Genomic DNA, 24,092 nt, shown 5'->3' with positions numbered 1-24,092 from the left:
TAATAGTCAGAAATTTAGCCTGTAGTCAGTTCTTATCCTAAATACATTTGATACAGCATGCACATTTTATCACAGGCATGAACCATAACAGTGTGTGCCATGAATTGTTAAGCTCAGAAGTCAGAACACATGAAGTCTGGTGTCTCTTCATTATCTAAATTTTAAAGCTATTTTGTAGATATGGAGAAGTACAAAACTTGCATTTGGATCTTTATATGTATATACAGATCTGCTGTACAATTATTAAGTAGTCTAAGGTAAAAGCATTGTGGAAGAAATACATTTTCTGAAAGCACCAATTACAATTTTGCTTTCTTCCTCTGTCATGAAAGTTCTCCATCATATGCAAATTTAATGCCTTTAAATGTGAATGCTCATTCCATTGATACATTTAACAGTAAGGAGACTGAGAAAAGTAACTCTTAGTAGAAAAATAGCCTGAAATATTAAATTTATGGATTCCGATAAAGCTGCATTTATCTTTGAGAACTATTTTGTTTAAACTATGAAGCACTTGCATATAATTTTAGTTGGTTAGTTAAAACAGTGCTCTATGAAATTAGTTGATTTTTTTTATAATTCATATAATGTAGATCCATTATTATATACTATAGATTATGCAGACAGATTCCAAGGCTTCTTGAGTGAATCTTATTGGCCAAACTACTTTGTGATGCTACTTGCCTTAAGCAAAACCTTTGAAGTCTAAAGTAGCTTTTGAGCTTTTCATTGTAAGTTTTAAATGTTAGTGTATATAAATATAATTGTAATTATATTGGGTAAAGTCTTCAAAACTTTTTTGTGGTTCACTATATTGTAGTGCTAAAAGGAAAATCTGAATATATGTTGATGGTATGCATCTGAAAGCAAATATCTGCAGATACCATTCATTTGTTTTAGTAGAAAGATTTAATAGCTGTCCAAATGAGCTGTTGACCATTTTTAACCAATTTCTAACTATTTAGAAAGCTTTCAGACAATGTGAAATAATTCAAATATGTGAACAATGTAATATTTTGTACTGATCTGACATACAATATGTGTTTGAAATCTAACACATGATGGACGGTTGCTGCATTAAGCAAGCAAAACATTTCAGAAATAGATAATATATTAGGAAGAAAACATAAGATACAATTGTAGTCTAGTTCTTGATTTGGAAATGTCATGGATTTGTGAATAGAATCAGCAGACTGAATATGTTCCTTTTTCATTGGAAATTTTAGCATTTTTCTTTGCTATTGCTATTGCATAAGTAGCAATTAGAATCTTCTGTGCACTGTCTTACCTAGCACTAAGTCAGCCTTTAAAATGTTTATGTTTGTTTTTATACATAATTGTTTGATTGGTATCTTATATTCTAGCTACCTATCCTTTGCATATATGTTTTTCAGTATGTCTTAGGACATGGCAGGAATAACTTTTGGAATCTCATACCTAAGAATTCAGTTTCCAAAAAGTATTTATATTAGTTGAAAGTGCCATGTTCTTTGATCAGTACAGTTGTTAGAATTCATACAATCTATGGTTTGTGCTTTAAATTGCTTCAAAATTGGTATCAAAGTTATTGTGAGTGCTGGGATTTTTTTTATATGTAAGCTGAACTGAACAAGTAGGAAAGATGATGCAGTCATATTAACATTCGTTAGTTTATAAAAACAAGTTTTCTTACCTATTTCAGTATGTTTAAATATATATTCTCTGAACTTGCTGTATTAAGGAATGTACATAGTAGCAGAATGTTTCATATGCATGCATATCTCTTGCCAGATCTATTACCCATTAAATGTTAAAATGTGTGAGTATAGAAATAACTGGTATAATTTCCAAGAATAAAATGAAGCAGATTATTTGCAAGACAGCATAATTTCTTAATTCAGCTCTTTTTAAATTGAATGTGTTCTAAGACTAAGTTATAATATTCAAAATGGGATTCATACATCTTGTGTTAAATAAATGAAGTATTAAGAGCTTAACAAGAAAACTGAAAGAGAATTAAGAAAAATATACTTTTAAAGAAAAATTAGGAAATTCAGCATGGGGAGAAAGTGTCTTGCCATAAGCTGTTATAATCTTATTTGCACTTGTTGAGCCAAAAGTGTCGCTTTGTGGAGAATATCCCTAGAAATCAGATTAGAAAGTGTTTAATGGGAATTAGTTATCAGCTTTTTAATGGACAAATACTACTTTTATAAAAGCTAAGATCTGATTCATATGTTGACAAGGTGAACTGGATTCATTAATTTTTAATGTATCTTTAATATTGAATACTGTGATATTGTTCCTCCCACAATAACATCAAACTCAAAATTATTATGGTTATATTGAATTTTTGTCATTTAAGCAGATTTTATGCATAGATCTTTGATTTTAATTACAAAAGCAATTACTTATTTGTAGTGACTATGTTAATTTTGCAAATTTCTGGTTAAGTCACTAATGAAGTACTGTGTTACAAAATGTATTTTTCCATTTGACAACTGCAATAGTCCAAGCTCATTTAAATATGTTCATGAATATTTGTTTGTTTCTTCAGTGTGTTTGCTTAATGAGATGGCTGCAATGTTCCGCAATTACATTTTGAGAAGTGGAAGAAACTGTTTTTGTTATGTTAGCATATGAGATGTATATTATATGTAATAAAGTTATATGTATTGTATGATAGCATATAACGTGTCCTGAATATACAGTGCTACTGTTATCATAAGGCTCTTAAAGATATTTTAGTTACATACTGGTGATTGAGATTCGTTCAGCCAAGAGAACCTCATTCATATGTGTTTGTGTGTGAGATAGATAGAAAATCATACAAAACATTTATGTTCTAAAAGAGTAGGAATATTTTTATACTTAATATTAAAGTCAGCTGTTAACTTTACAACTGGTAAATCATGTTCTAAAAATTATTTGCAGTGTAGATAATTGTTTAAAATATGCTTTGTGTATTAAATAGTTGTATATATTTTGATACTAAAAGTTTTCTTTAAAATGCTGACATTTTTATTGAGGTTACATAGCAAATCATTTAGTATTCTTAACTAGCACAAAACTACTATTTGAATGTTCAGAATAGATTAGTCATAGTAATAGTAACATTACTAAGTACAAACAATTTTTAAAACATTCTGGAACTAAACTTTTCTGTCAAGTCAAACAGATATTGTTAAAGCTGATTATGCTTGTTGGAAGAGAGTGTAGTTGATGCAGGTTTAATCACTCTCCTCTAGGGGACTTTTAAGAAACTATGAACCATGCATCTAAAGAGCAGATCCAGCATTGCATGCTTATTGAAAATGCCGGTTCAGTTGGATTGTGTATTTTTTTTCAGTGTCCACATTAGAAATATGTATAGACTGAAGTATAAGAACTTTCCCATAAACAGATAATGCATTTCAGTCCATTGAAAGAGGATATTGTCAAGTGCATCTGTTGTTTTTTGAGCAAGCAACTTTAACAGTAATTAGATACATATAGCTTGATAATTGCCTTTTAATGTTATCATTAATAAAAACTGTGATTTTATAGCATGCTCTGATCCTGAGACTTGGAGTGAAGAAGAAATATTTTTAATTCTCAAACAAACCTACGGGAGGCTAAATGATTTCCCACAGTTACTCAAGGAGTCTGTGGCTGGACTGATTGCTACTGAAGTCCAGATCCATTACCAAGTAAAGATTAGTTTGAAACAAGAAAATAAATTACTTTAATAAAAAGGTCAACTGTATCCAATATGCTTACTGATTTGTTTCAGTAACCTAATTTTGTTTAAACACCTAACCACCCTAGCTCCTGATAACCGTCATTGCTTTCTTGATTGAGACCATCTGCCAAATAGCAACGCTTGCCAGAGAACTACCAAGCAGAGGTGGCAGTGGTGAATATTGGACCCATGGAGATATAAGCGGCACTTCCATAAAACAGTGAGTTGCAGTGGTGGGGTACTGCAGCAGAGGCAACCCCAAAGGGGGGTATGACACCAAAGCAAGGGTTCTGCTTTAGGGAGGTGCTAGGGCACCACTCTTTCAGTTTTAGTGGCTGCATGTGCCCATTTGAAGGATTCCTGAGTTGGAATACAAATCTTCTGAGTGTTGGGATAGGACCTACACCTATGACCAAGTGAAAGCTTGATAATGGAATCCTTCAGCTAGGGTGGAGGAGTCAACTGGGATCTGTTTACAGTATGAGTGTTGGGTGGCTTGAGAGTATGTGTGGTGGTTGTGGAAATAGAATGGGATAGGAATAGGCTTGATGCATTGACTGCTAGAAGGTGGTAGTAAGTGATTGATGAAAATTTGGCTTATATAGACACTCTTGGGGATTATGAGCTGGTAATGCTTCGATGAGATTGTGTTGAGTGCTTTTATGTTGGTACGGTAATCCTGTATGTGTTTAACTGGATATTGAGAATTAATATTGTAAGGGGTGGATGGAGCAGAGTCATGATAGCTTCTGGGATATTCTGGGAGGTCAGTAGGCTTTCCTTGATTCCATTGCATAGCTGCCAAGTTTTCCCTTTTCTCGTGAGGAAGCCTATTCAGCATAAGGGAAAATACCTTAAAATAAAGGATAACTTGGCAGCTATGTTCCATTGGTTACAGGCAGAAGAAGTTATGACACTAGAGAGCAGACAGGCCATTTGCAGAAAAAGGTACACAGCCATGTACAGACTGTGTCCCTTTCTGGTCTGTCCCTTATCTCTTGTCTGCTAGTAGCTTGGTTGTTGGGCCTTCTGCTCTGACAATAAAGCTGTTTAGCACCAGTTCAGTTCGCAATAACACATACCCGGTACTCACGAGGGAGTTATTCTGGGATGCGTTTCTGAGACATATGTGGGCTAGATATCAAGAAAGTTTGTTCACCTATGATGTGAACATGCAAAAAAGGGTGGTGGTGGAATCAACTACATTCAACCCGAGGAATAATCCAAAAACATGCAACACGTCTTTAAAATACAAGAAGCTGACCATAGTCATGGGCTCTCAACTGTTACCACTTGAAATCCCGAATGGACACTTCCCTTTGAAGGGTGCTTAAAAACAGCAACACTCATGTGCACACCCATGACTTTCTACAGCACCAGCTGAATTGGATAAACACACATGTGTGAGTTGGAGTTGTTATAGTCCGTATAATTCATTTATCTGGCTAAGAAACCTCTCTGATCTGGAATGGGCTTTGAGAGCCTACTGTTTGGCAATCAAGACAGACTGGGATTGCTGCTCATGCACCCCTAACCCTTCTGGACTAAGTTTGCTAAGGTGGTCTTGAAGTTGGTGTTGAAGAACTGTTACCTGTATTCTGAGGTGTAAACATCCATTCTGGCTTCATAACCTCCATGACTGTCTGTCATTGACACACAGAGAAGATCACATCCTCAATCTTGTCTTTGCTTCAGGGCAGGTGGGAGTGAGAGTCTGGAAATGGAGGGTGGTGTCCTGATAACCCCATTGTTATGGCCAGACCATTTCTTGGTAAGCTTTGATCTTATATTACCAGTTCCCCCTTTCAACGATAGGACCCCCAGTAAGATCCACAGTGCAGCTAGAGGTACCTCAGCCCAATGAGTCCCCAAATGCATGGTTTGTATCCACCATGAACTGTGCATTCATTATTGTAAAGCCAATTTTGTAGAACTCCCTTATAGTTGAGATCGAACAGGTGCCCTATTGTTTTTCACAATAACGGTATATTGATTGGAGGTCTATAAATATTTGTTACAATCCAGTGAATTCAGTCCCAAATTCCAATGGAATTGGTTTATTTTGGGGCACAATAACTCTGTTTTGCAATATGATCACTTGCATTCTATAGGGCATAAAAGCCAACTAAATCATTGTGCAGGTGAAATGGTTTCCACAAGTACAACAGTACTTCTCACTCTCCTCCCCCTACAACACCCTCTAATCTGCTCCAGAGGGTTGAGGGAACCCCACAGAGCAGATTTGGGAGGTATTTGGGTGAAAGGGAAGGGAACTTCCATTGCATTAACAGATGTTGTTTCATTTTTGCAGTGATTTAGTTGGGTTGAAGCCATGAATTGGAATCCAGTTGGTGCCCCTCCCTTTCACTTGATGATGAAAGAGTCCCTTTTTTGCCTGATGAAAGATTGTCTACATTAGTACACGGTCTTAGGGCAAATAATTTTGATGTGTTCATTATGATCAAAGAAATGTGTGTAATTTTGACTGGTATTGTGTAATAAATGGATGAAGTGAGTTTTCCAAGGCTTGAAGTCCTGCAAAGTCAGGAAGCTTGTTTAAGTTAACTTAGGCAAGTTTTTCCTCTCAACCTGTGTCAAATGTTTCTGTGAGGATAAATGAATTTGGGGCCCAGCATCCTGAAATTAAGTGACAAATCTGAATTGGGTTGACATTCCCACTTATCAAGAAGCTCATTACATAGCATTTTTATTGTTAGATTATTCAGCTATGCTACACTAGTCCAAGTGCTTTCTAACTTGTATGCTTTTTAATGAAGGACAGTGATAACATCATGTATGCATACAAAAACCTGAAATCCTAGATGTCTTTCAGCAGGAATGGGACCTGCGTATAAGAAAATAGTTCAACATTCACCACCAGATTCACTAAATAAACTGAAACCTGCTACTTCAACAGAAACAAATGTTTTTATCCAAGTTTTATCAAACACATGCCTCAGTAAGAATTTAAAGGAATCTGGTACTTATAGCCCTTCTAAAAGTATACATGTGTCTGTGCATTTGTAGAAATACACTGTAATTTTGTACCATTCTAAGTGTTAGATAAGAGAGCGATCAAATATCCATGCAACCTTTTCCATGTGGTTACCTGCTCAGATGTTTCCATCTTCATTACTAGATTTTAATGCCAGAACTAATGTTAGTTGAATAGTGAGCCTATTCACAAAAAAGGTATACATGCTAATTCTGAGTAGTGTGAGGTATTATTTTTTAATGTTTTTATTTTATCAGTATATAACCCTTCATCTGAAGAACACATGGTGGTTCATAACATAATAATACAAAATGACAACAATACATAATTTTAAAAACCCACAGCTCTGCCTTCCACAAACACATTTAATCAGCTAAAGGACTGGTTACAGAGAAACATTTTTGCCTGGGGTCCAAAGAAATGTATTGAAGGTGCCAGACTCTCTAGGAAGAGCATTCCACAAATGGGGAGCCACCACAGAAAAGCCCTGTTCTCGTGTTGCCACTCTCCAGACCTCACATGGAGGAGGCACATGAAGAAGGGCATCAGAGGATGATCTCAGGGTCCATGTCAGTTCGTATGGGGAGAGGTGATCCTTGAGGTATTGCAGTCCCGATCCATTTAAGGCTTTATAGGTAAAAATCAGCACTTTGAAATGGGCTGGGAAACTTACTGGCAGCCAGTGCAACCGGAACAGGATTGTTGTAACATGCTCAAAACTTCTTACCCTGGTGAACAACCTAGCCACCAAATTCTGCAGCAGCTGAAATTTCCAATGCATCTTCAAAGGCAGTCCAATGTATAATACAGTAATCTAACCTAGGGTTTACCAGAGCATAGACAACAGAAGTTTGGCTATTCCTGTACAAATAGAGGTGCACTGGGCCAGTAGCTGAAACTGATGGAAGGCACTCCACGCCACTGAGGCCACCTGAGCCTCAAGTGACAGCGGTGTGTCCACTGCTTCCATCTGGTCTAGGGAACCACCCACTAACATTGCCTCAGCCTTACCTGGATTGAGCTTCAGTGAGTTGGCTCTCACCCAGTCCCTTATTGAGGCAATACAACAGTCCAGCACATCCACAGTCACACCTGCAGATGTAAAGGAGAAGTAGAGCTGTGTGTCATTAGCATATTGCTGACAATGTACTCCAAACTTTTGGATAACCCCACTCAGTGCTTAAGGGTGGGGATTGAATCCTGAGGAACTCACATTGAAAGTTTCATGGGGCCATAAGTATCATCTTCTGGAAACGACCATCCAAGTAGGACTGGAACCAACACAAAGTAATGCCGCCCACTCCCAACTCAGACAGCTGCTCCATAGGGATACCATGGTCAATGGTATTGAAAGCCTGATAGGTCAAGGAGAAGTAACGGGCACATTTCCCCTGTCTCTCCTGACAGAGGTCATTATACAGAATGACCAAAGCAGTTTCTGTGTCAAAATTGGGCCTAAACTTCAATTGAAATGGATCTAGAAAATAAATATCCTCCAAGAGCAACACCTGCTCAAGAACCTTGACCAAGAAGAGGAGAATGGCAACTAGCTGGTAGTTACTTAAGATTTTCAAATCCAGTGAGGCTTTCTTGAGGGGTGGTTTTACCACTGCCTCCTTCAAGCAAGCAAGGACCACACCACCTCGCAAGGAGGTTTGAATCCCCTCCCTGACTCAGCCAACTGCCCCCTCCCTGCTAGTTTTTATCAGCCAAGAGGGACAAGGGTCCAGATTGCAAATGGTTGCACTGACTGATCCAAGCCCCTTGTTCACATCCTCAAGCCTTACATATGAACTCCCTTGAGTTACAGACTTGGTTATAAAACTTACAAAATATTTCATAACTCTGTCTCTGAATTTGCCATATAACAAGCGCTACCGAGACTATATGATTCAAATAAGATAGTTGATTGGAGTTTTGCAGAGCAGCTGAAGTCCAGCTTAAGTTTCACCATTTGATCACCATCCTGTTTTACACATACTGTACAAAATATAGAGGAATTGAATTTGTGCCTCATAGATATTGTCTGCCACTGATATCTCTTCAATAATGGAATAAACTAGCTCACAGAATGTTCAAATGGTTCTATTAGTTTGCAATCTGACAATATTTAAACTTGCCAACCAGAATGTCGGCAGTTCAAATCCCTGCGACGGGGTGAGCTCCCGTTGCTCAGTCCCAGCTCCTACCAACCTAGCAGTTCGAAAGCACGTCAAAGTGCAAGTAGATAAATAGGTGCTGCTACAGCGGGAAGGTAAACGGCGTTTCCGTGTGCTGCTCTGGTTCGCCAGAAGCGGCTTTGTCATGCTGGCCACATGACCTGGAAGATGTACGCCGGCTCCCACGGCCAATAACGAGAGATGAGTGCTGCAACCCCAGGACTGGACCTAATGGTCAGGGGTCCCTTTACCTTTATCTGACTGGGGTTGGTACTTGATTGCAAAAGTCTGTGATTAACATAACCTGCAAATTAGTGTCTGCCAGCTAAGCATATGCTCAACCTTCTAAAACAGCTGCCAAGACAGTTGGCTATTTTGTTGCTTTGATAAGCTTGTACCATTTAAGCAAAATGCACACTTGGAACTTGCTGGTATTAATAGCAAGTGCTAAAAGCACCTCCATGCCCTGTCTTTTACAGATGTGAGTGCTGCAAGGGCATGAGGCTGCACATTTTCCACAGTGATGCCCACGTAGTGGAACACTGCCAGCTAAGGTATACCTGTCCTCATCTCTGTTAGATTTCTCTTGGTGGGTTAAATTATTATTGAGAGTGTTTACTGATGTCTGAAAACTGCTATCTATCCTTGATTTTGTGTGGAATCTTGCCTAGTTCTGTTTAATTCAAAATCTCTTTTTGTTTAGACAGCTTTATTTTTTATTTATGGCTGTATACCACTTTGCTGTTTTTTTGGAGGCAACAACAAATGTAACAAAAGCCAAGTTTTTTTCTTATTGCTTACAGTTCACCACTTACCTTGAAAAGTAGCAACAATGGGATGAGGGTGGGGAGTGGTGAAATGTAGATTTACTCTTTGACTAGTGATGTTTATAAATCTTTCGGTGGGTAATGGAAAGATAGTGTGATAGTAGTTTTGGGTATCAAAGGACCTTGCAGACCAGATACCTTGTTTGGCATGTAGGCACCATAACATCTTACAGAAGTATCTACTGTAGATACTGTAGTTAGCTCAATAAGCAAATTACAATAAACTTATTTATGGCAATATTTTATGAATTACTTCCCATAATTGCTTCATTGAGACCACAGAAATTATTAAGAGGGTGCTGGTGTCAATATCTGGTGCTTGCCGTGCTTTGTGCCTGGATATCTATATAGGTTGTCATCCTCCCTAGTGTTGTTCTCTAATATTTATTTCTTATTTAAAGCATTTTTAAAACCAGATATTCAGCCAAAAGAGCTTACAGATCAATAAAAAAATTTCAGGCTTACAGTCTTAAAAGATGTAGTACACAAGGGGGGTGAGAAAGAAAGAGGGTGAAAAAGCAAACCAAGGGACCCCTTCACCTTAAGAGTCCCCCCCCAAAAAAAACACAACTTAAAATAAAACCCTACTTGGCTGGGATGGAAGCAGTTCCAGGAAGGGAGGAACTGAAATGATCTGAGGTCTCCGGATTGCTTAAGGAATGGTAAGTGGTGTTGCTTCCCATGTGTATTCGTAAGTTTTGAGAAATAGGGGGTATAAGAATAAGTCATACTTGAAATAGACCTGTTGAAATCAATGGATTTAAGTTCATCATAACTAAAGTCAGTTGTTTTCAATAGCTCTACTTAAACTGTGACTTAGTCTGATAATACCAATAGTGATTAAATAGAGGATTGTAAGAGACCTAAGGCATATCAGATCCAACATCCTGTTTTTGTAGTGGTCAATGAGATGCCAAGGGAAGCCTGCAAGCATAACCTGAGTGCAGTAGGACTCAGCACTTAAGCTCCCTACCAACAGGTATTCAGGGCATGTTTCTTCTGCCTCTGGAGGCAGTAAATAGCCATCAGGGCTAGTAGCTGTTGATAGTCTTATCTCCATGAATTTGCTTAATCTTTAAAAGGCATCACTGCATCTTGTGCACTGTATGAAGAAGTGCATGCATCGTTTCATCCGTCCTGAATCTTCTAACGTTCCCCTTCATTAGATGGCCTTTGGTACTATGAAAGAGAGGGGTTTTCTCCCTGTCCGTTTTCTCCACATCATACATGAATCTGTATACCTTCTATTATGTCCCCCTTTACTCACCTTTATACCTTTTGTTAGTAGTTCTAGATCCTTGATCATTTTGGTTGCTCCTATCTGTAACCTTTCCGACTCTACAATATCCTTTTTGAGGCGAAGTGGCCAGAACTGTATATAGGATTCCAAGTGTAGTTGTACCATAGACTGTGATATTAGCAGCCCCTTTCCTAATTATCCCTAAGGTGGAATTCACCCTTTTTCATAACTGTTACACACTGGTTTGGCAACTTCATTCCAAAGTCTCATTCCTGATCAGTTGCCACCAATTCAGATGTCATTAGCATATATGTGAAGTTAGGAATTTTGTATCGCCTTATACTTAAACTGAATTGCATTTGCCATTTTAATGCCCATTCTTCCAGATTGGAGAGAACATTTTGGAGCTACTAGCAGTTTCCTGCTTTAATTAAACCATTAAAGGATGCCTCTGCTGAGACACTAGCTGCATTCCACCCAAAGTTTTTAAGAGTGGGAACTGTTAGTTAAGTTCAGTCCTAAGTTTGGATGTTATTGGCATGAATTTCTAAACTTTTAAGAAACAAGTCTAGACTTCTTTGCCACTTCCCTAGCGATAGTATAACTTGTGAGGATTATCTAATACAAGTTGAGTGAAAATACCACTTTTGTCAATTCTCTTGGCACTGTTATTGAGACTTCTGAAAGAAAAGCACTACACTTTTCTGTATTATCAGTGGTACTCCTTTTTAGATCATTAGCACACATGTACATTTTAGGACTTCTTAACATCTAACTCCCACAAGCTTCTATCAATAAACTTATATTTTAATGTGCTATTGTGCTTGTGTGAGAAAGTAAGAGTCCAGGGTATATAGGATAGCAGCTGCCATAATTTCAGTTGATTTTCAGTCTCTGGATTAGTTCATTAGGTTACTTTGACCTGCAGATCTAGTCTGCTCACAGATCAAGGGAAAATATGAATGCATAAATACTGAAGTGTATGTAAGCACACGATGAAACTGTAGAAAACTGTAGTACTTACGTAGTATGGAATTAAGGTAAAGGTAAAGGACCCCTAAATGGTTCAGTCCAGTCAAAAGCAACTATGGGGTATGGCGCTCATCAGGTGTCATATCTATTTCCACGCTTGAGTGAATGTATAAGCACCATGGCTCTTTCCTGAAACTAGGCTATGCCATTCTAGCATAACTGATTTTGAACTATGGATGCAAATATTAAGTAAGCATCAGTATCTTTTTTTAAATGTATCTGAACTTGCATTCAGCAGGGCATGTATAAAACATCAGGGGTAACATAAAATCACATACCTTTCTGCTAATTGCACATTATTTGACAGTTGTGATGACACATCCATAGGAAATATGGGCTTGATACCATATTCACTTTTATGTGCACCAGTTTTTAAAATAGAGCTGTACAATTCCCCTGCAAATTAAACGCATTGTGGGTTTTTTTGAGGGGAAGCCTATTGAATGGAACAGCTTACCTGCCAAAACTTGTCCATCAAAAGGAATTTCACACTAAACTACTATATTTGTCATTTGTTTGGCCAACTAAAAGCACAGCTGGAGATCACATTATATTGTCCAGTTACTTTATGCTAAAGCTCTGTGGGGACAGTAAGCAGTCAGAAAGAGTATGAAGATGTAATAGTATCATGAAGATGTAATAGTATCTAATGGTATAAAACTTTAAAGTGTGGTGCTGGTTCAGTCATTCTGTCTTTATATTCTGTCTCATGTAAATGGATCTTGGTTTTCTATATGTATAGGAATTGGTCTGAATTATTGACCCAGGGTATGCCTGATCCGAGTTAGTAATCACAGAAGCTGGTGGCAGTGATAAGTGAAGATTTCTGCTCTGTGCTAAAACAGAGAGACAAGAGTTTGCATTCTAAATCAGGGGAAATTATTTCACACAGTGGTAAAGCTGGGGAAATTAAGATAGCTATGCCATGAGGTTGAGACACCTTTCCCCATTATGATTTATAACTAGCCTCTGATGCTATTGACCACCATTCTTTCTTCACCCACCCACCTGAGTACTACTAGTACTTATTTCTGTACTTCTTCTCTGTCATCGCTTCCCCTTCTGGTTTCCATTGTGGTCATCCGGGGTTCTGTTTTCAGCACTTTGCCTTCTTTGGGGTCAGTTTTTCAATTCTTTAAGTGGGTTCCCCTCTTCTGATCCAACAAGCAGCTACATGTAGACTTGTGATAGCAGTGTCCTCTGAGAGTTTCATGAGGTTTGCATGTGCAGAGTAAGGCAAAGTGAGCATGTGAGCCCTGGAAGAAAGAGGCAGGGAAAGATGGCCCAAAGCATGGAGGAGTGTGACACCTTGCAGAGAATATGACTTTGCATGTAGCAAATGCCCTGCTCTGAAGTCTGTATGAAGAGTTTTCCCATGGAAATTAAATGAACTGTACCACCTCTGCCCATGAACTCCATTCACATTATGACCTTGCCCCAGAAGTGTCACCCATGGATATGTGCTTACTTGCCACACACACACACTTCATCAGGTCCCCTCCTACCAGTATAAGGTCTCCTTGCTGGACCCTGACTTGCAAATAACAATGCCACTTCCTCTATGATTCTCATAACTGGCCCGCTTCCAGCCACGCTCTTTTAGCCATACTCAAAACATTGCCAAAGTCTTTTCTGGATATCCACCCCCTTAGTATTTATTCTTTAATTTTTTGCCATGTATGTAAAGCTGAATGCACACAAGTTAAATGTGTGTAAGTTGAGAGCTTTAGCGTACATGTTGTTGCATTTTTGTGGTCAATTACCAGGTCTCCATTAGGTACAAAAAAGATAAAGTAGCAGTGCTATTTGGGGGGGGGGCAGAGGGCTTTTCAGTGGAAATGTAAAAATTAAAACAGAAGATGTCTGCTGAATCTTTATTGGCAGAGCATTCTAGAACTGTGTCAGTGCAGTTTCTTATTGCTGTCAGGTGAGCTTTACCATCTTTGGGAGGTGACTAACAATGCTCTTGCAGATGAACTCGGTGATTGAGCTGAAATAGAAGTTACCCTGGATCTGTCAAGTTGTTCAGGGCTTTGCAAATCAATGAACATGATGTAGTAGTAGCTAGTGAAAATGTTTTAACAGTGGTGTCACGGTGTCGGCCATGCACCCCTATCTGTATGGGCTGCCAAATCAGGAGCCTCCAAAGCAGCCCTAAGGGCAGCCCCATATAGAATGCATTACAGTAATCCAGCCTTTAGGTTGCCAACACATATAATGGCAGTGGCTGCCGAGACCACATAACACCAGTTCTGAAAGACCTACATTGGCTCCCAGTATGTTTACGAGGACAATTCAAGTGTTGGTGCTGACTTTTAAAGCCCTGAATGGCCTCAGCAGTATACCTGAAGGAGCATCTCCACCCCCATCGTTCAGCCCAGACACTGAGGTCCAGCGCCGAGGGCCTTCTGGCGGTTCCCTCACTGCGAGAAGCAAAGCTACAGGAAACCAGGCAGAGGGCCTTCTTGATAGTGGCGCCCGCCCTGTAGAACGCCCTCCCATCAGATGTCAAGGAAACAAACAACTATCTGACTTTTAGAAGACATCTGAAGGCAACCCTGTTTAGGGAAGTTTTTAATGTCTGATGTTTTATTGTATTTTTAATATTTTGTTGGAAGCCGCCCAGAGTAGCTGGGGAAACGCAACCAGATGGGAGGGGTATAAATAATAAATTATTATTATTATTAATGTATCACTGTGCAAGAAAAGCTGTAGCTGGTGAACCAGACAGAACTGGTAAAAGGCATTTTTGGGTGCTGATACCTGGAAGGTGTAAAGTTTCCTCAGCCCTCTGCGATGGAATTTTATTTTATTTTTAAAGGACTAGACACGAGATGTGGATGTACTGCAGATCAAGAGTTCTGAGTTCCCACTTGCCTGTGAGCTGCTACATATCTAGGCAAGTGGTTATTTACATGTCTGGCTTGAAAGGTGGGTGAAGGTTTTTTATTTTTATTTTTTATGTTTTTGCTTTAACAAACTTTTATTAGATATATATTCCAGTATTCCTTAGGATGATTCCTTTTATGCTTACAAAAATCTAGTCAGGTGTGTTAGATCAAAAAATGGGCACAATATTTCATTCTTTAAATGGACCACAGAACTGATTTAGAGATTGTATTCTGGTCTCCTTCGTCCAAGCATGACACATCATATCATGATGCCTTTTAGGGCCTCATCCACACCTCCATTTGCCTTGCTGCTTTCCCACAGGGAAACCCACAGTTTACCACTGTATCAGACCAAATTGCAATTGGGTGTTCTGTGGATTGTTGTTTGTTCCAATTCAGCAGTCGAGAGTGTTTTTTCTAGGCGAACGCTGGGGGGCAAACACACAGCCATTCAGACCCATGCCTAGAAATCACAGGACCAGCAGAATACCACTCAGATCGGCCCCATGTTTTTTAGACACAGAACAAATGGACGAGCTCTTAGTCACATTTATAATTATAGGTGTGTTCCCATGTTTACAAGCTGGGATGGCTTATGCTTCCCAGAAGTGGGAATGCTATAAACCCTACCAGTCCTGTCAAGCTACCCCTAACCACACCTTTACGTGGACCTTTTTTTACTATTCTACCGCAGCTCTGCTAATTGAAGGTTCCTCTTATCAGCCATAATATTTAAACCCACATGTTCAGAGACAGTATAACTCTCCATACTGGATGCTAGGGACACTTGCAGGTGGGAAATATAATCATATTCATGTCTTGATTGTGAACAGAAGCACCTGGCTAGTCACCATTGAAAACAAAGCTGCGCTAGACTTCACCTGATCTAACAAGTCTGTTAATACTCTTATGTTGTGGGTTGTTTTGGAATATTTTGAACAGGAAAACTTTCTGGTTCTATAAACTAACTGGCGTTTGATCCAGTCCGTTAAAAACAAAACAAAAAAACCCTGCAGAAATATGCCTTAATGAATATGTCCCCCCAAAAAATAAACTGAAATATTTGATTAAGAAGCAACTTCAGTAATATACAGGTGTCTCCCAACTTGCGCACAATCAGCACGTGTGCTCCTGCTGACACACGTGCCAAAAATGGTGACGACAAAGGTCAGGGCAGAACGGGGGATCCCCACTTGTGTGCGTTCTGGAACAGAACCCCCATGTAAGTGGGGATTCCCCTGTAGTTGTAAAGTTATATCCAGACAAAGTGCAAGTGTCATTGGGGGTGAGGGAAATGATTTTTTAAATATGAAATGACAACTTGATAGCATCCACTTCATTTTACAATGGTATCATTTTGAGAGAGAGAAAAGGGCACTGTGTTTTTATCTTGATAACCAAATTTAGGAGGAAACTCACAAAACAGTTTTTCTTTTTCCTCTTCTCACTGTAGTTCCTTACTATAGCTAGTTGGTAGAACAGGAGACTCTTAATCTCAGGGTTATGGGTTTGAGCACCACATTGGTCAAAAGATTCCTGCATTGCAGGGAGTTGGACTAAATGACCTTCGGATTCCCTCCTAACTATAATTCTGTGATTCTCTGAAAAGCCTGTCCAGAGGACTGGGATGTCTCCTGAATAGTAGCTTAAGGGGATTGCTTTTTGCAGTCTGTGCTGGTGCCTGATAGTAGTACTACACCTGCAAAAATCTTTAAAAAATCAACACTTTTATCACAGACACGTGTGTGTTGATGACCTTTCGCCATTATCTAAATGTTGGCTTTGATGCAATGTGGGGAAACCCAACCAGATAGGCAGGGTATAAATATTATTATTATTATTATTATTATTATTATTATTATTAAGCACGCTAAATATGTGCGATGTATTAACAATAATACATTGCTAACTTGAACATATAAATTGTATTTGATGTGTGAAACTTCTTTTGTAAATAATTATTAATAAAAATGTACTGGAATAAGTATTACCTTTTGGTCTTCATGTGTTCACCCTAATTAAACAATTTTGATATGAAACCTAGAATAGGAACATCTGTCTGAATGGAAGTGTTCGCTTTGATAAGTGTTGTTTTCATTCTTCTATTTTAAGTTTGGGAAGAGAGAATACGCTCTCATATCGTGCATAACTTATTCTTGACAATCATACACAATATCAATGCATAAATGTTGAACAGTATCTCTTTTGTATAAAGTGAACAATAATAGAGAATTCAACAGTAACACTATATTTTTATTTGCTTTCTTGATTGTATTCCAAAATTTCCTAGCCCATCCCCAGTAGAAATAAATAAGTTATTTCTTTTAGTACTTCTAACATTTCCCAGGCATTGTCTGCTCTGTTTTGTGTTACTTCCTATTAAAACTGTTTAGATTGCATGTTATAGTTTTATATTTTATGATTGTATCTATGGTGGGATGACAATTTTTGGTGAGAGTCTGAGGTGGGGTTGTCAAACATGGTTAGGTGAGGCTGCAGGATTTAGGCATAATTACAAACCATAGTTAAAAACAAATCATCATTCATATGCCAACAGCAAACCATGGCTTTTCATCATGATTTGTTGTCTGGAAACAAACCATAGTTAGTTTGCTGGGCATGCTTCGGATGGTCGAACAAATCACACTTTGCCTATATAAGCCATGGCTTAGTGTTGTGTGTGAATAGGCCTTTGAAACTAATATTTTCAAGTTCATTTTAAAGCTAATAGATCATTGTCCAACATGTCAAAAGTAACATTGTTTGTATTGTGAATTTGTTCTCTCTAATGTAAATGGATTGAGTAATTGTTTTCTTTGTATTATTATTCCTACAGTTTATTACCAGCCCTTCACCCAAAGTCCCAGGGCAGGTTACAACAATTAAAACATCCTTAATTTTTTTAAAAAAGAATTTGAATTTGATCCAGGCATAGTCCTGCTATGTGTACTGAGTAGCATATTGCAATTCATACTTGCAGACTAGGGAGCAAGTTATGTATAAGTACATGTAATGGCTGCCCTTCATCCCTTTTCATGACTGGAAGCCATGATTGGTGAAGAGTGCTTAACCATTCTTCTAACTGATCCTTCTTGATTCAAATCAAATGCATGCATGCACTCACACCTCAAAGTGGAACTCAAACACATGTACTCTCATCTTTGGGGTTATTTGGCTTATGGTACTGCTGTTGCTTGTGGAATTACTACCTTTTGTAATTCACCATTATCAGTTACGTGCATTAAATTAAAAGGTAATGGTAAGAGCTGGTATGCATTGACCATTGTAAAGCATGTTGATTCCATGTGCAAAGGACTGGAAACAAGTGAGTGAATCAAAGGGAAGGAGCAGAACAGGGAATGAAGACGCAAACAAGAAGAGTAGTGAAGATTGATTACACCTGACTTATCATCCCTCTTGGTTCTCATGTAATGGCAGTATCTCACAGAACATACTTCCTCTGGGCACATTCAGTTACTCGGATCCTATATGCAGAACTGTTCCTGGTGCTGTTAGTTTGCTGAAGACTAGAAGATTGCATGCAGCCAGAAAGAGGAGTGTACTGTTGGGCAACACTGTTGTCTGAGCACCATGTGTGGGAGAAGACTATATTAGCTTTCTAGTTTATATCCTCTTCTGACTTGCTGTCTTCTAGTCCTGTCTAGAGACAAGATATGTTCTCTGCATGCAGAAAATCTGGATCATGATTACTGTTAATTATTGTTATATACCATAAGAAGTATGAGCACAGGCTATTTTTCTTTCCCATTGACATCTAGTTTTCTGAAGTCAACCTCTTCACTAATGTCTAGCCCCTTCTTCTTTGTTTTTCAGATCAACAAAAATGGGAAGCACTGGATTCTGGTTTGCTCCTAGACATGTCAGTGGAACTGGTTAAGACCAAAATCTGAAGGTTTTTCTTCGTTATCCATCACCAGGTGTGCACTGAACAGAGGCTACCATAAATCTGTTTTGAGTATGAACACCTTTTAAAATGGTACAAAATATATAAAAGTATTGTTTTGTAAAGTAGATTTTAAATGGTTTCTAATAACTGTATCATCCATCCTATAGTTGTGAAAGAACCAATATGAATAAGTAATAATATACTGAAGCTGAAAATAGGCATTGTGACTCAAATTTTTTTCAGCTGGTCTTTGAGAAGTGTAATATTTGAACATTAATGCTAAAATTCTGTCTGCATTGCTCAGCCTGTACATCCACAATTGAATTAGCTTATCTAGATAGCTAGAAATAATAAGCCAGTGAGTGGTTTAATCAGAAATTTACTCCAGGACTAGCATAACCAAATTTAAATGGCTGGGCTCCAGAGGACCATATGCAATGTTCTACATGTGCACTAGGGCTTTACTGATCCTCCTTTTCTACTGAAGCTCCTTGCGTGCATCCCTCTCCTTTCCCTCCCTCTCCTCCCAGCTGCTTCTAACGGTTAGGGCACACTCTGGAGAGAATTCAGTGAGCACAAGGTGGTGCAGTTGTAAGGGAAGATAAACTTCCCCACCTCTGGTACTTTGGGAAGTGCTTTACGTGCATGCACAGGCCTCTTTGGATCCTGCCTGCTGAAACTGTTTTTATATGAGGGCATAGCTGCACTTAATTTATTAGCATTTGCATCATCGTAATGAATTCAACGGTTAGATTCCAGAGCAATAAAGATCTTTCTTATTCAGCACATAGTTTCAACTCCTTAAATTAAATGATCTTGAGGCCTTAGCTAGATGTAGTAGCGGTAGACTTGAGCATTCAAACATGGGTCTGCAGCACAACTCTAAAGCACAGTATATTTAAAGGGAAAGAGAGGTGGTGAAGAGGAGTGCTGAACTAATTGCCCTTAGCATTTGTGCCCCACAATCCATTACATGTAGCTGAGCTCATAGACCAAAATGAAACGTGGCTAGGGGGATTGGTTCTGGTTGCAAATACTAAGAACAAAAACCTGTTGCTGGGGCAAGGGCTCAGCATTTCTCGTACTGGTTTTACTCTTTCAGTCATACCCCTCCTGCTTTACAGCTTGCCACACCACTACCTTTGGTCCACGGTGCAGGTGATTGTGCCATATGTAGGGTCTTGAGATAGTCTCACTCTTTTTTTTTTTTTAGTATAACAATTACACACACATGCACAAACATATATGGTTGAGCCTATTCACAACTTCCTGACAGGAAAAGGCAGTAGTTCTAGTTCTTTTCCAAGGTACTTCTAAGGCCTTACAATTTGTTCAATGTCGCTACTGTATTAAGAGACAAATCCTTGAAAATCTTACCACTAAACCTATGTGGGTAGATAAAATTACAGTTCACTATAGGTGTAGCTTCTTTTTTAGGGCTTGAAGATGCCATATAGCTACAGAATTATGATGAAGCAGTAATCACCATGAGATGTTATGCTTTCCGAATTCATTAAGCATTTCCGTAAACACTTCTTGTATTTTATTATTTTTCTTTTTGTGCTCACTTAGGTTTTGCAGTTTATTCGCTTAAGACTTTTATAGGGACACACAACTGAATTTTGGGGATGCATGTTCTGCTTCCCAGTTCCTACTTCATCATATTTTCTTAAATAAGCATTATTGGTATCAATAAGGAAATGTTAGAAAGATGGCAGGCAAATAATTAAATGTGCTTTATTTTTCATTTGTAGTTTGACTTGCACTTGTTTGCTTTTGTTGCTAATTAAGGGACACAACAATTGGTCACTGGAACAGCCTCAGTTCCTTTTCACTTAGGACGTCCTCAGAGTATCAGTATCTGGCACAACAAATAGGGATACGGTATTCAATTTGTTGTGGAACATGCATTAAAATATACCATTTTAATAAATAAAAAAAATATAGTCCCCCCCCACCCTACCCCCAGATAGTGTGTCAGTTGTGAGTTTCATAGTTGCCCTTTCCGCTCTGCTGTTAAAAAGCTCTTACCGTAGAACTTTTTTGGGCTTTCCCAGTGGCCTAACCATGAGTACATGAGAAATCAGGAGTTCCCCGAGGACTTAAACCCTGAGGTTTTAGCCTTCTCAGATGGGTCTTTCCTCCCACTACCAGTTTTGGGCTAACTATTATTGGTATTGCAACTGCATCAACATATTCAATAGACACTTTATAAAAAATGGTCTTAACTATGGTTATAAACTGTGGTTGATGCTAAGTGTGTTTAATGAAATTGCTGATGCAGGCATAAAATCAATCTTAGTAAGCCCTAAATCTCAGAGGCTAGGGATGCTCACTCGGGAGGACAGGAGCACACAAATTTGCATTCTGGTCCTGACTATACAGCCATGATGAGGCTGCTGTACAATAGGGGCATTCAGATGAACACCACCACTACCATGACTTCTAGAAAGGCTTTTCATGAAGGGCAGGTGGCTGCAAGGGGGTGGAAGGGACAGGAAACTTGCTGTCTGCGAACTTTCTTAGGTTAAAGTGTAGTGGTAGCGAAGCCTAAAAATCTAGAATTTAATGTCTGTAGAGGGTTGCTCCTCCCAAAACCAGCTGAATCTGCTACTAGCAGGTTTTAGCATGTGGATAAAACAACATCCTGGAGATAATTATTACCACTTTTCCTAAAGGGAGGTATCCCCCCCCCTTATATGATTTATCTAGTTCGTTTAGAAAGAAATTGGCACCAATTATGAATAGCAAAATCTTCTTTTTACAATGTGAAGTACAGAAATCAATAATACAATAAAAAACATGCTAGGATATTCTATACGTTTTGCCATTCCCTGTCCCCCAAGAAGTAGGTTTGATTTTTTCCCCCACTGATGGACGTTTTTAAAACAATACCAGGTTTTTCAAAAGTTGATATAAAGATTAAATATTTGGATGGTAACTAGGTGTTCATTAGAATACATGGTTTGTTTGAAAGCACCAAAGATTTTACAGACAATTGTTCAGTTAGGAGGAACTGGCCTAGTTTGCAAATCACTGTAAAGCAAGCTGTGGCTTATTGCAACTGCATGAACATGTTGACTCCAGAAGAGAGCCTGGCTCCTCCCCCAACCCTTTAGCACAGAGTGGTGCAACAGCTGAGTCAAGGTTCAGCTTAGTGTGTCTTTTGAACCTGGGATTTGTCCTTTGGTTACAGATCGTGGTTGAGGAGAGATCATGATCTTGGGTTGGGATGCCATTCCATACTGCTAAAAGGCCTGGGGACGAGCAAAGCAGGTGTGAGCTTCTCTCCAGGAGCTGTTAGATTCACATGGTTTCAGTAAACCATAGTTTGCTTTACCGTGACATGCAAACTACACCACTGAGTAAATCTTATTACAGTACCTTCTATGCTTATGCTTGTCTTTCCTCATAAACCTTCAGTATCTGTCAGTTGCATATCTAGCTTCCAATCTGTTTCCTTAATAGCTTCTTGGGCCTTGCTATCTATGATCTCAGCTTAGTTTTAATATTTGAAAAACAGTACTGTTAGGAATAGAGGATTGCAGAGTGCTCATGGTTACGAAAAGCAAGGATTAAATAACTCTTGGTAGATGTTGACATACTTGTGCCCATATAATTCCTGAGCACTAAATCACCACAGCTTGGCTTCTTCACATGATGAACAATTGCATGGTACAAACCATTCAGGACTATAGCACTCTGGAATGCAATTTGAGGATTTGCATGATTGAATACACTTAATACATTATTATTATTATTATTATTATTATTATTATTATTATTATTATCATCATCATCATCATCATCATCATATTTTGAAGTCTCTGTGCACAAATAACGAAGGTCAGAAGATGCTGAGTTAGATTAGACATTATAGTTATCTGTTCACAGGGGCTTTTCCTTGGCATTTTGTATTCCACAGTCAATAAATTTTTTTATGTACCGTAAAGCTATTCAAACTTGCATTTCCCCCAAAGTTCTGTAGTAGTATAGTCACGAGAGTGCTGTATCATGTGACATTATTTTTAGTCATGTTTACAGTGCTGCTTCAGACTATATTCCTTTTGAATTGTGCTTTTTTTCTTCAGTAGGTGGCACTCACTTAGCCATATCACTTTGATTTGATACAAGATAAGAAACTGTTTTATACAGAAATATAGGAACAATTACTTTTATTTTAAAGGCTTAGATAAATTCTTGCAGTACTGCTACATTACCTCAAGGACCTCAAAAGAATGGCAAGATGTAGTTTCAGCACATATGTGGTTCTGTCCATCCTGAGCAGTGAATTTTGAGCTGTGATAAATAGCTTAAATGAGCCTACATATATTACATTAGACCAGCTGAACCTAATTTTATATAAGCTTTATTCAAAAACATCACATAGCAAGTAAACTTCAAAATTAAGTGTAGTTACAAATAGTTGTTTCTTATTTTTTTTTCCAGTCCCCTTTTGCTTTCTTTAACGACCACATGAAACTTGAGAAGCCATCTAAAGCTAAATCATTTAGTGGAGTTGGGCAATTCCCAAGTGTCCAACAAGAAGGCCTGGTTTAGGCTGCGATGGCCACTGTCATTCCTGGTGATTTGTCAGAAGTAAGAGATACCCAGAAAGTCCCTTCAGGGAAACGTAAGCGTGGTGAATCCAAACCAAGAAAAAACTTTCCTTGCCAACTGTGTGACAAGGCCTTTAACAGTGTTGAGAAATTAAAGGTTCACTCATACTCTCACACAGGAGAGAGGCCCTACAAGTGCACACAACAAGACTGCACCAAGGCCTTTGTTTCTAAGTACAAATTACTAAGGTATTAAACTCTATTTATTTTTCAGATTATATTATCATTTGTTGGCCATTTTAAGCTTTGTAAAAGTATATATCTGTGTACACTTCAGCTGATTTGCAGGGAGGAAATGTTAGTTAATTTAGACATCAGATTGTAGAAGTACAGTATAAACTATAGTGCATAGTTTTACAAGCTAATATCTTTCAGTCTTTGTGTGTGTTTTCAAAGAGGAGTTTAGAGCTTTTTTCAGTTGTATAAACATGTTGCAAATAAGTGTATCGATTGAGCATTTTTGCTATGGGCATAATTGAAATATTCATATATAATGAAATACATTATTAAAATAACTTAAACATCAAACTAAAATGTCAATTGAAATGAAATTGCTTGTAATGTGTGATTTGGTATATTTAAGTATGACATTTAATGTCTATAGTGACATGGCTTCTGCAAAATATTTGTTTGAAAAAAATAGTTTAGTATTTAGCTGCCATAAATGAACATGTGTACTTTTTGATCAAAATAATTACTTACAGAATATATCTGTGTTTCAA

The 24,092-nt window shown here is 38.2% G+C and overlaps 1 protein-coding gene across 16 annotated transcripts in view; it reads left to right on the top strand.

Annotated features, from left to right (window-relative positions):
• The window catches only part of PLAG1 (PLAG1 zinc finger), a 34,473-nt gene that overhangs the window by 3,853 nt on the left and 6,528 nt on the right, over window positions 1–24,092 (top strand). Inside the window, exons 2-7 of one of the 16 annotated variants that reach the window (XM_088675544.1) lie at window positions 3,787–3,920; window positions 5,396–5,471; window positions 9,334–9,408; window positions 14,775–14,884; window positions 18,679–18,782; window positions 23,201–23,559. In XM_088675544.1, the coding sequence (XP_088531670.1) occupies window positions 23,318–23,559 (242 nt within the window). In that variant the 5' untranslated portion in view covers window positions 3,787–3,920; window positions 5,396–5,471; window positions 9,334–9,408; ... (1 more) ...; window positions 18,679–18,782; window positions 23,201–23,317. Of the gene's footprint in view, window positions 1–3,786; window positions 3,921–5,395; window positions 5,472–9,333; window positions 9,409–14,774; window positions 14,885–18,678; window positions 18,842–23,200; window positions 23,899–24,092 lie in introns of those variants that run through there. The other 15 variants (XM_088675540.1, XM_088675547.1, XM_088675553.1 and 12 more) reach the window with 15 other exon arrangements.

Source organism: Zootoca vivipara, chromosome 8 (genome assembly GCF_965207765.1).
Source record: "Zootoca vivipara chromosome 8, rZooViv2.hap1.1, whole genome shotgun sequence".
Classification (NCBI taxonomy): Eukaryota; Metazoa; Chordata; class Lepidosauria; order Squamata; family Lacertidae; genus Zootoca; species Zootoca vivipara.
Note: the sequence above shows the minus strand (reverse complement) of the source record. Positions and strands in the feature narration are given on the sequence as shown.